The sequence below is a fragment of the Coturnix japonica genome, chromosome 21 (genome assembly GCF_054131305.1).
Source record: "Coturnix japonica strain WE chromosome 21, WE-NBRP24, whole genome shotgun sequence".
NCBI classification, from domain to species: domain Eukaryota; kingdom Metazoa; phylum Chordata; class Aves; order Galliformes; family Phasianidae; genus Coturnix; species Coturnix japonica.
In genome coordinates, this window is record NC_140683.1 from 11,048,275 (window position 1) to 11,061,024 (window position 12,750).

At 56.4% G+C, this 12,750-nt stretch overlaps 1 protein-coding gene across 20 annotated transcripts in view; it reads left to right on the forward strand.

Annotated features, from left to right (window-relative positions):
- Positions 1–12,750, forward strand: part of EXD3 (exonuclease 3'-5' domain containing 3) — a 163,411-nt gene that overhangs the window by 125,762 nt on the left and 24,899 nt on the right. For 3 of the 20 annotated variants that reach the window (XM_085521608.1, XM_085521609.1, XM_015878797.2), the window contains one exon: positions 2,257–2,452. The exons of the other annotated variants lie outside the window; for them this stretch is intronic. In XM_085521608.1, the coding sequence (XP_085377734.1) occupies positions 2,257–2,262 (6 nt within the window). In that variant the 3' untranslated portion in view covers positions 2,263–2,452. Of the gene's footprint in view, positions 1–2,256; positions 2,453–12,750 lie in introns of those variants that run through there. 20 annotated transcript variants of the gene reach the window in all.

Here is a 12,750-nt window from a genome sequence, read left to right on the forward strand (position 1 = left end):
AGAAAACTTTCAATTAAGCGCTGTCATGGAAGCTGGAGATCAGCTCGGGATCAAACTGTGGTGCAGTGCTGCCCTCAGGGCTCACCTGGGGGACTGAGCCCCCTCTGCCGTCCGTGCACACCCAGAGCTGGGACAGGGCTGTGCTCAGCCCACTGCAGTGACACACACCACAGCAGCTGGTGTGAGTGAGAAATAGGGATGTGAATTGACCCGCTGGTGAGGGCTGGAGTTGGGGTTGGGTTTTGGGTTAGATTTAGGGTTGGGGTTAGGATCTCCATCAAACCCCTGTTAGGGTTGGGGTTAGGGTTAGAATCTCCATCAATACCCCTATTAGGGTTGATGCTGGGGTTAGAGTCAGGGCTGGGGTTAGGGTTAGAGCCTGCTCTGGCTCTGCATGGCACTGACAGCACTCAGCACAGCACGGAATCCCCCAGCAACGCTCCTGTGCTGCGGACAGAGCAGCCGCTCCGTGTCCTGGCTCCCGGACAGCTCAGCCCCAGAGGAGCCACTTCTTGGCATTCATCTCTTACTGGGTTTTTCAGTAGGAAAACCGCAAATGTTTAATAAATATCACTGTGCAAAGCATGCCAGGCAGCACCCAGCAAAGTGTGCGTGTGTGCCCTTTGGGCTGGCGTGCACGCTTTGCAGAAGTGGGCCCTGTAAATATTTTCTTGACATTTAGGAAGTTTGGAGGAGTGCTCATTATGCTGCTGCCAACTTGAGGATCGTGGCGTGGGGAGTGTGGGCTCAGAACAGCGCAGCTCAGGGCTCACTGCTCTGCCATAGAGAGCTGTGGAGGTGGGGTCAGGGCACTCCTCACTCCCTTTGGATATTTATAAGCATTGGTCGTAGAATCACAGGATGGCCTGGGTTGCAAAGGACCACAATGATCATCCAGTTCCAAGCCCCTGCCATGTGCGGGGTCACCAACCACCAGACCAGCCTGGCCTTGATTGCCTGCAGGGATGGTCAGATTCTCTCTCCCCCGACAGCCCTGGGGCTCCCAGCATCTCCCCATCAGGAAAGCGCTGTGCTCTATGCTCTGTGCTCTGTGCAGTTCTGTCTGCCTGGAGCTGGAGATCCCAACACTGCACCGTGCTCCAGCTGTGCCCTCCCCAGCTCTGTTCACTTGGAAACCTCTCCCGGGTGCAGCTCTTCCCCCAGGTGTTTCACTGTGTGGATTCTGGTCCATGAGCTGCCCTGTCCATGTGCCCACAGCAGCAGTGGGAGCTCAGAGCCGCGGCTCCTTCCGTCCCATTGAACTTTTATCTGTTATTCTTGGGGAAGCAGCGCTGGGGTCAGCCCGGCCGGGGAAATGAGGGCCAGGGCCATGGAAAACTCGGACCCCAGCGCCACCTCCTATTATATAGATATAAATGGAATGGAAAATTATTTGGGATAAAAGTGCACTGCCCTCTGAGAAATGTTCTCACAGAACCGCCTCCAAGAGCGCCTGAACTCCATATCTCAGCGTGGGGCTGCGCTGGGGGGGTCCTGTGGGCAGGGGGTGTGCAGGGCGCATCCGGCTCCACTCGAGCTCCTTTGACATGTGGCAGCGGGCAGTGCAGAGCACGGGGCAGGGAGGTGAGCAGCCATTCCCTGTCCATTCCCAGCTCGTCGCTTCTGGGCTGTGCTGTGCTCACTGCTGGATGCAAAGAGCAGCACTGGGCTGTGCTGCTGCAGCCCTGCAGGGCTGGGACTCTCCCCATTGCACGGCCAGGCCCTGTCTCTCCTGCTGCCTCCCAGCACCTCCCAAAGCCAGAGGGTGCTTTCTTGCTATTCCCATTTAGGTGCCGACATCCAGCCATAACCACGCACCTGCGTGGCCCTGTAATTATGGGCTGGACTGAGGGATGTGAGCGGGAACAAAAGTCAGGCAGCTCACACAGCCACGTGCACAGGGAGGCAACTGGGCAGATATTTCATTTGCTTTTTAGGGAATCATTTTGAAACAGCTGCTTAAGGGCTTCAGCGAGGGCAGAAGTCAAATCTCAGCAGTCAATTCATGCAAAGCTCTGGCAAAATGCTGAGTCCTAATTCCATACCCAGAATGAGGTGGCTGGGTCATTAAAAAATCCATTTGTAAGTACCCAAAAATCAATGTGGTGATAGGAGCCAGGCACTCTGGGCTGGCCAAGAGCAAATGTCTGGTCTGTTTCTCAGTGCCATAAGAGCCCTGCTGGGTAAGGGGAGGAAAAGGCAGAAGCTCCAATGCTCCAGTTCTGCAGTGACCAGTTGGTTTGTGTCTCATTTCAGTTCTGAAGAGGAGCTGATCTGCTGGCCAGGACTGCTCCCCACCTGAATTCATAGAGAGGCTCCTGAGCTCCCTACAGGGCAGAGGCAGAGAGCGCTGCGTCCTGAAGCTGTTTGGTTTTATGTTTACTTCCATTGATGTAACTGTTGTTAAATTCTGTGTTAATAATAAAATTGATCTGGTTATGCTCAGCACGGGGACAATGAGAGCCTCCTGCTGCCCCTCTGCACTCATCCAGCACAGCACTCTGCAGGCAGAACACGCAGTGTTCTGTCCTTACTGGCAGGAAAGCCAGTAAGGAGATGCAGATAAGTTGGGAAGCAAAATGTAAGGTGAGGTTTGGGGAGGCAGGAGCTCCCAGTCAGAGTAAATCACCTGAGCAAACAGCTTGAAAAAGCAGCCCCCATGGAGAGACAGAATAGGGAGATGGGGACATTGCTCAAAGAGAAATGGGATCTGCCCCCCCAACCCATGGAGCACACAGAAACATGCAGTGCGTTCTGACAAGGAGACTTTATCCACGCATTGCAGGGCTGCATGCCCCAAGCCAACGGCTGCTCTGCTCCCTGGGCTTGTTGCGCTGTTGGCTCATCTTTGCTATGGTCACCTCGGGGGCAGGTTGTGCATTTTGCAGCTGGGTTTTGCTCTGTGCCGCAGGCTGCAGGATGCTCAGCAGCATTCGGCTGCTGCCTGCAGGCTGCAGGATGCTGGGATCAGCATCAGGAGGTGGGAACCTCCATCCTACATGGGAATGCCAGACATGGCCCAGCTTGGCACGCGTCCTGCAGGCTCATGGCCCACGTTGCTCAAGGAAAGTCAGAGCACAGTGAGAATAAATGGCACGGTCACTGGGGGTCTGGCTCTGCGGAGAGATGTGAGGCACTTTGCTGGGGCAGGTGGCTGTCCCCACTTGCAGGCTGGGTGCCCCCAGCAGCACACAGTGGCAATGCCCTGCCCTCTTCCCATGCCTCCCTGTGCAGCGATGGGCTGGCGGCCGGGCTCACCAGAGATGCTGGGAGAGCTTTTTTTCCCAGGCAGATTACATCGCCGTTTTAGCTTCATTCCCCCCCAACACACCCCCCTTCCTCTGTTATTTTGGTGCCTTTCCCCAAGGGAAACAAAGTTAGCTCAAATGCTGTTCCCACCAGAAAGGCAAAAGCTCCCCCCCCCCCTTTTTCCTTCCTCTTTTGGGTTCATGGTAATGTGTCCCATGACAAAACAAGCACAGATCCATGCACAAAGTGCTTTGCCTTTCTCCTTAAAGGGAGAGTCCTTCCCCAGGGCTGGTGCCTGGGGCCAAGCTGCCATCATTCAGAGATACCTCTGATGGAAGGAAGGGCAAAGCTGACTCTACCTGTGGAGGAAGCAGCCCAGGCCAAGACATGATGGGCCTCCTCTGGTGGGAGGAAATAGGTCTTGTGGATGGGCAATGTCCTCAAATCACAGCGTGGTTGGGTTGGAAGGGACCTTACAGCCCCCCAGCCCCAGCCCTGCCATGGGCTGCTTCACCCCCACTAACTCAGCACACCCAGTGCCCATCCATGGTCTTGAGCACCTCCAGCACTGGGGCACCTACAGCTCTGTGCAGTCTGGAGCTGAGTATGGATGTGAGAATTGATTATGAGTATGGAGATGGTATTGAAGGGGGATCAGTGGTGTGGCCAGAAGAGCTGGGCTGGAGGTCTTCTGGCTTCACTTCAGCCGTTCTTGGTGGAGAAGTCTCCATGAGAATGTGTTGCTTGTGCTTGTCTGTAACGCACAGGGAGAAAAGGCCCCTCCTGGAACTCCAAAGTCAACATCCAAACTAATTCAGGGACTCATGGGTCCCTTCCATTTGGAGGTATTTTGTGATCCTATGTATGAGAACATTTAAGCTGCCTTTGGCGTATGTGGCCACCATAGCCCCCATCCCACTGGGAACAAAACATCTCTACTCCATGCAATTTGCCCACCAGAACCCAACCTCCAGCACACTGCCGCTGCGTATTTAAGACACAGCGTTTCAGTACATCCTCCTAAAAAGAGGGGCTGCACATGTTTGTGCTTCCTTGCTGGTGGTGAATGAATGGTGGGAGCCCGAGGAAGGAGCGTCGCTTCCTATTTCTGCAGCTCAGTGATTTTTCATAATGAAACGTTGGCGGTTCGTGCTTGGTGCCTGCTCCTGTGGTAAAGGTGTCTGAAAAGGAAAAAGTACAGAATAATGGTTGAAATAAAACCCAAACGCAAATAGCTGCTCCTGATGGGTAAGGCAACGTGAATCTTTGATTTACATCTGAGGTTTCAAAGAGGAGAGGAGAGGATTTGCAAACAATGCTGAATTTGGAACACTGGGGAAGTCTGTTGGGAGCATTCCTGCCTGGTGACCAGGGGCTTCACAGCCTGGGTGCTGCCCCTGCCCAAGTGCTGCTGTTGGCAGGGCTGCTCTTCCCATCCTGTGTGCTTTGGGATCAGTGACAGAAGGTGAAGCCCTGACCTCCAGGCTGGTGTGCGATGCTGAGAGGCCTCTGGGTCCCATAGGTGGGGATGTGGGAGAACTGCAGAGCTCCCGACATGGGACCGATGCAGCCCAGCTCATCCATCAGGAATGGGGGGATGTTCTGCGTGGAGTCAGCATGGGAAAATATTTTATCAAAGAAACTGGGAATCAAAAAATAAAATTAAAATCTAAACATGAGTTTGACACAGGGCCACGTGAGGGCTATTTTTATTTCCTTCCTGATCGTTCCGCTTGTTTCCATCATCGTCAAGGCTCTGTATGGTGGAATTACTCACTGCATGAGATGAAGTAAGAGGGGCACACGAGGCTTCCCAGAGTCGGTGCAACCCCCAGCAGAGATGGGAGCTGTGATGGGGGCTGGCAGCACCAGGGCTGGTGCCAGGGACGGCACCGGGACCAATGGGGCCTGGCACTGGGAAGGGCTGATGGGACAGTGGGGCTCTTTGTGGTCACTGACATACAGGATGATCCAGCGGGTGCTGGGACATGGGAAGGCTGGTGCTGCGCATTCATTGCTCGGTTGTTCTGTTCTGATTTGGTTTTAATATGCACTTAGTGAACCCAAGGAGCCTGTGCTGAGGGCATCACCCAGGTACGGGCTTGATGTGCTCCTGTGGGCAGGTGAGGGGAGGAGGAGGAGCTGAGCACCAGCTCTCAGTGCCAGCAAATGCCAAACTGGGTTTTCCCTGAGCACCAGGTCCTGGATCCATGTGCTGTGGGGGCTGTGGGGGCTGTGGCTGTCACAGGTGTCTGTGCCGGCTGCACCGTGCACATTCTTTCTGCCTGCTCGGTCTCCCAGTACACCTAACAAAGGGCAATACCAGTTCCTTCCATTTGTGCTTACATGGCTGTGTCGGTGCTCACCCACTGCCTGAAAAATAGGAAGAGAAAAAGTGCTGTGGCTGCTGTCACAGCCGGGAGGTGCTCGGCAGTGAGTGGAGTCCCACTGCTCAGTGGAGGATCCCTGCGATGATCCTGTAACAGCACAGAGCAGTTACAGAGCACTTTCCATTTGCAGAGCACAGCCCCGTCAGCTGATCTATTTACTAATCCTTCGGACTGATCTCCTGGAGTTAATGGGGGTTATTTGAAAGCTGGAGTGTGCACACTAATGGCTTTGGAGCCGGATTGGAATAAGGCCTGTTTGGCACAGTGGCGCCGTGCATCCCGCATTGCTTTCTAGGCAAATTCTGATGCATTTGAGATTTTGTTTCTTATCGCAGAATCTGCTCCGTGTTTGTCTGATATGCTCATAACTGATAAGCTGTGATCCCATCTGTCTGCAGCACCGTGTCCAACAAATACCCACCTGGGCACTGATTCCAGCGCAGGTCTCACCTCTGACTCCCGTTTCACAATAAATCACTGTGCTGATTGAAGGGCTCGAGTCCCGTCAGGTGGCTGCATTTGGGGTTTTGTTTTTTTACTGGGAGGTTTCTGGTGGTTTTTTGCAGCCTTGCTGGGCTACAGAGGAGAGCTGGTGGTGATGGGGATTCCAGTTGGGCTCATCCTCATGGACAGCAGTAGCTGGAAGTGCACCTTGGTCAGATGTGAGGATAAGAGGAGGAAAGGAGGGTGTTTGGGAGGACACTGAGTGTCTTTGAGGTTTCCAGGGAACCTGAATACACCCACCTGCCGATATCAAAGCTCCCACTGGTTGGCAGAGCCGTAGCACCACTGCCAGCCCCAGTGCAGAGCTGCAGTGGCAGCACATCTCTCCAAACCTCTCCCCCACCCGTCTCGCCTCTGTGAGCACTGGGGTTCCCTGGCAGACCCCGTTCCCACACTCATAATCCTTGGGTCAGTGGAGGCACAAAGGAGCTGCTGGGAGCCAGAGTGTGGGGCAGAGCCGGCCCCACTGCCTCTGCCTCCTTTCTTTCTCACTGCGGACGACCTTCAGTTTTCTCTGCTAATCCTTCCCTTTAATCCCCTTCACCTCTCCTCGCCGGGGTCGGGGTGTTTTCTTGTGTGCCCCGTCAGCCCCATCCCAGTGTTGATGGTGAATCTGAGCAGGGATGTGTCCAGCCCCGCACACCACAGTGTCCTGCTGCTTTCTGGTGTCTCGGAGCCGCCACTTGGTGCTGCCATCAGCTCCCAGAGCCCGTGTGGAGCATCCCAAAGAGCTGTGGGGCAGTGGGAGGACAAGTCTGCACTTCCTCATGTGGCATGGCCCTGACCCATGGCCACGTCCGTGGGTTTGTCCTGGTGCTAAACTTCATCTCCTGATGAGATCCAGGCCCAGGGCTCACACACACAGCAAAGCACAAAGCACATTCTGCAGCCCCACATCATGTAGGATTGGGAAAGCAGCGAGAAGAAAGTGAGGCTGCGGTGGGAGGAGCAGCTCGGGGTGGGAGATAAGCTCTTCCTGTTTCCCACAGCGCCCCGGGCCTCTTATCTGCAGCCCGGCACACAACCAACACAGGGCCAGCCCGGCTGATTCCCACAATGCAGGATGACCCATCAATGCCAGCAGCTCCCGGGTCTACAGGAGGGTGCTGTGGCCCCATTCCTGCACAGCAGGCAGCACCTGCAGGGAGAACCTGGGGCTGGTTCCTTCCAGCACCACCTGCTCAGGATTTGGCTCTTCCCATAGTCCTGTTCCTCCTTAACCGTTTTTTGGGGCTATGAATTACCAGCACCCTTCCTGTTGGCACAGCGGTGCGGTGCAGTCCATCCCACCCCATCCCACCCCATCCCATCCCATCCCATCCCATCCCATCCCATCCCCACACTGCCGGCTCCGTTCGCAGTTATTTACTACAACAACACGCACTGTGTGAACTCCCTCCAGGCCAAAAATAACTGCCGCCCCATTAACTCAAGCTGTTTGTTTGTTTTCGGCTCCGCGGTGCCCTGATCCCGGCACGGGGCTGCCACCCCAACAGCTCCGCTGTGCCCGATGGAAGCGGCAGAAGCAGAGCACACGTTATTGCCTGGTTGGGTTCTTATTTGTTCTGCTTTGCATGGGGTCTCCCCTCGGAGGCTGAGCCCTGCAGGGTCCGGGGACCTTTGTTGGTATTGGTGAGCAGCAGGACTGCAGGCACCAGCACAGAGCACAGAAGGGACCTTCCTCCTCCTCAGAGGGGAACTGTGCAGTCTGGGCTTTGTTCTGTGCGGGCGCAGTACATAACGTGGCTGTTCTGTTTGTTAACCCAGCTGAGAAGTTTGCGGTTGTCACCAGATTGATTTCTGGCTTAAGGAAGCTCTTGCCACTGCTTCGCTCCTCGTTTGACAGCAGAACACTTTCCCACCCAGACAGCTTCCTCCTGCCTGACAGCTGTAACTGAGGGCTGGTAGGTGTGTGTGGGAGCAAACAGGGCATCCCATGTGGGGACTGGGACTCTCCTAAGGGGACTCTGTGCAGCCCTGTGAAGGACTCGGGGTCCTGCTGGACAAGGAGCTGGACATGAGCAGCAGTGTGAGCTTACAGCCCCAAAGGCCACCAGCGCCCTGGGCTGCACCCACAGAGGGCTGGCAGTGGGCACAGGGGGGATTGTCCCCTCTGCTCTGCCCTCGTGAGGCCCCATCTGGAGTAATGAGTCCAGGCCTGGGGCCCCAGCAAGACACGGGGCTGCTGGAGGGTCAGAGGAGGCCATGAGGACACTCAGGGGCTGCAGTGCAAAGTCAGGCTGGTGCCGAGATGTGCGGTGTTCCCAGTGGGTCGTGTGATGGCATTTTCCTCCCTGGCATTACAAAGGTGCAGGAGATGTTTATGGTGTGGGCTGGCATGGGAGGTTTGTCACTTCTGCTTTCTCCTCTGGGAAAACGTTCATAAAACAGAAACTAATAAATTTTAAAGGACACTTTATTTATTTTTTCTTATTTGAGTCAGGGGAGCAGTCAGTGCTGTTTGCTGCAGGTAATGGATGGGGTGGATGTTTAATGCATGGATGCAGCCACACCTGGTTTGCTCACCAACCTGTCACCTGCAAACCCTCTGACAGCCCACACTGAGGATCTGGAACTCCCAGCGCTTCCTTCAGGGCAGAGATGGGCTCAGCATGAGCCCTGTGCCCCAGGGGCCTCTCAGTGTCTGCCTGGCTCCTGCTGTGGGGATCAGACCCTGGTCCCTCAGCTGGATCATCCCTTAAATACAGGGAGCTTTGAAGGCTGCTCTGCATCTCATCATGCAGAGCTCTCCCCTTTGCCACCTGAGCGTGTTCCAGCTTCAGAGTGGCTGCAGAATGTCTGTGACTGGGAGAATATGCTTGGGAATAAAGGCAGCCGAGAGCAGGAGGTGCGTGCACTGGGGTATGGGCAGGCATTAGGTACAGGTATGGGTTGGGTGTAGTGTGGGTATAGGTATAGGTATGCATTGGATATAGGTGTGGGTATGGATTAGGGTATGTGTTGGCTGCTGCATCTTTTCGTTTCCCTTTTTGGCTCCCTGGGGGCTCTGCCAGCCCTTGTCCACAGCTGGGGATGGTGCCAGTGTGGACACAACTTGGGTTAATCCTAAACACGTCCCCCGAGCTCAGCAAGGCTCGTGCAGCTCATTCCCAGCCCCAGCCCCAGGCAGCAGTGCTGCTCTCCACTGCTGATCCTTCAGCGCGGGGCCTCCCACGTCGTGCTGTGGGTCACATCCCCTGAGGGCGTGGGGCACTGCTCCCCTTCACAGCTGCATGCACAGAATCTCCTGGCAGACCAGGGCCGTGCAGTGCTTGCATGAAGTCAGGCTTGGATCAGGGCCCAATGGATGCTGCGTGTCCTGCCCGGGGTCTGCATTGTCCCCAGACGAGACGAGTCCCAGCAGAGCCACGGGGCAGCTTTGAGTTCTTCCTTGGGGGATGCAGTGTGCTGCAGCGGGGAGCAGCCTGCAGGTCCCTGCCCACTCCACATGCCCTGCTCACGGTGCCGGGCTCATTCCAGCCCTCACTGGCACCAGCGCCTGGAGCAAGGCTGTGCGCTGTGAAGGGGGAGCCCCCGGCTCCCTGCTCCCACCTCAAACAGCCCTGACTGTTTGTTACCACTTCACTCTCTGCTCACTCCTGGGACACAAAGGCCAAAGCTGCCAGTTTGCCCGGGGTGACCCCCGGTGCCCTACGGATCTAACCCCTTCCTTGGAAAGACAAAAATCCCATTGCCTCGCACCTCCATCTGTTTAGAGAACAGTTTAACCTAACAAGATTAGCATTGGAGGTCGTCTCTTCTTTTACTTTTTTTCCCCGCCGTTCGCTAAGAAAACAGCATTGGATTTGGGACAAAAGCTTGAAAACCCTCATTTGTAAGTAGCGAAGCCTTTGGAAACTGTTTTGTTCCTGAGCTGTCTTGGGAAGGGGCTCATGGATCCTCCACCAGAGCAAGCAGGGGAGCAGCCCGTGTGGGGATGGAACAGGGTCCAACGTGGGGCTTCTGCTGTGACTGGGGGCACAGAGTCACTCTGCCCTGACAAGGTGTGCCCAGCAGGGCTGTGCTGGTTCACACTGCTCCCATGGGTACCACCAGCCTCCATCCCACATCAGATGCAGCTGCAGTGGGAGCAGGGAGCAGAGCAGCAAACCCTGGAGCCCAGCTTTGCCGGGGCCTGTGTGTGTGCGTGCAGCCTGTGCTGCTGTCAGGGGCTGGGGAGTCCCCGGGGAACCGGAGGGGGAAAGGTAAAGGGTTTGATTTTCATTCTTTGGGACCGTTTCCCCTCCCTCTCTCCCACTCTCCCATCCCCTCCTCTCCCCCCTCTGCTTTTTGCCACATTGTGTTGAGCTTGAATCAGACCTTCACAAAGGGGATTAGAGGCTCGGTGCTGATAAATAGCAAAGCAGGTTGGAAGCGTGGGAACCAGCCATGGCGCAGCGCAGAGGGACATTCCTGCTCCGGAGGGCCGGGCAGGAGCAAAAGTCCGGGCTAACCCCGGGTCACCGGGGGGACCCAGCGCCTGAGAAGATTTGTTCGGACACTGGCTTTTGTTGTGCACAGTTCCGTGTCAGCCCAGCGTGCATCTCGCCGCTATTGATGGGGAAGGAAAGCGCTATTGTCAGGCGTGCGAGGGCCCCCTGCTCGCTGCCGTGATGGGGGGTTACGTGGGAATGGTGGTGCCGGGGCATGGGGCACCCCGGGCTGGTTCGTGGCCCTGGAGCTGGAGCAGGGGATGGCAGCACACTTAGTGGTTGTGGGGTGGGAGCTTGGAGGGTGTTTTGCTTTATCTCAGCCTCAGTGTTATCAGTGTATTTCCCAGCTGGAGAAGATGAGGCAGGGCTGTGCCAAAAGTCACATCGGGAAACTGCTGCTGGAGGTGGGTGTGCTGCCAGCAGCCACCTTCTCCTGTAGATCCAGCAGTGTCTGTGTGCTGCTCTCTGGGTGTCGGAGCATTTCCATCCATCTCCAGCCCCTGTCTGGGACACAGTTGCAGTCTGCATGCAGACACCTCAGCAGAGATGGGAGAAGGGCCTGGGGCAGCACAGAGCTGGGTCCAGCCCACACCATGGAGCCTCCTGCTCCGGCCTCATTTTGGGAAAGGAACGGGTGGGGAATTTCCCTGATGAAGCACTGTGTAGTGTACAGTAAAGCTGCCCTGAGAGGCCTAATGAAGCTCAGCTGCTTTGCATCTGGTGCCCAGGCTTGCTACAGCATCTTGGAGCATCTGGAGCCGCGCAGCATGCCATGGCGGGAGCCTGCTGGGAAAATCCCTCCGTCCCTCCTCCAGCTTTCCCCTGTGACCTGGCAGTGAGGGGCTGCAGATGACCTCAAACCCTTCAAGCTGCCTTTTGCTGTCCAGGGCTTTGCACGTCTCTCGTGTCCAAAAATAAGCTGAGCACCAAGAGTCCCCCCAGGGTGCCTGGGGCTTGTGCTGAGCCAGCGTGGCTGGCTGTGGCTTTTGTCCCCGCATCCTTCATGGTCCCCACTGGGGACGTGCGGCTCCAAAGCCACCCCAAAGCTCCCGAGTGCTGCAGCCAAACAGGCTGAACAGCCACGTCCCAGCGCAACCCTGAGGCTTTGTGCTGAGGCTTCCAGCAGGGAGGCAGAAGGGGGGAGCAATGACCGTGCTTGCTGCTTGCCCGTGCTCTGGCCGCGCTCTGCCACGTTGGAGATCTCAGGAATGAAAAACAAAAGCCTGCTCTGTGAACTGGAATTACCCTGGAGAAATGAGGCAGCACGAGTGGGACAGCAGAGAGTGGGCTCTTACCGAAAGCCCGAACCGCTCGGCTGCAGTGCGCCGCAACAGGGCTGCACGTTGCCCTCCCTGGGAAATCTGTGTGGGCAGCAGCATAAATAGTCCTGGCGGCCGCTTGGGAGTCTAGGAGCTGGAGGGGCAGCTGAGCTCAGTTAGGGCTGGGCAACAGCCAATTCTTTTCAAAGAGACGTGAAAAAAAATGGAAAACAGCTTCTGAGAAGCTGGACTGCAGTATGTGCTGCCTTGGTTCTGCTGGGGGGGGAGTGAGTCAACACCTGTCTGCATCTGTGTCCCCTTCCCCAAAATGCCGCCGCAGCCCTTTGCATTTCTGAGGCCAAGTCCCAGGGCACCGCATGGCATAGCACTGCTGGTCTGTGCCCAGGTGCTGAGTCAGCACTTGGCGAGTGCAGGGTGTTCCTGGTGAGATGGGGAGCGTGTGTGGCTGCGGGGTGACAATGAGGATGGGATGGGATGGGATGGGATGGGATGGGATGGGATGGGATGGGATGGGATGGGATGGGATGGGATGGGATGGGATGGGATGGGGACAGTGGTACTCCTCAGCTGCTTAGAGCAGGCGGGATGCTTTCAGACACGCAGTCCCCCGGGCTCAGCTCATTCTCGCCCCAGGCCAAGGCAGCTGTTCTCCCTGGGCTGCTGCTGTGGACCCGACCTCCTCACATTCCCTGGCACAAAGGGCCAGAGGGAGCTGCATCCTGCCCCACTGGAGCTCAGGCAGCCCCCAGTGCCCCTGGGGATGATGCTGTGGGTGAGGACACTCTGGGTGCCCCATCTACTGCAAAGGCATCTTCCACACACACCAACCTGCGCCCTGTGCTCAGCACCACACACCCCCAGCCCAGGTGGTACCTGTGGGGAGCTGGAATAAAC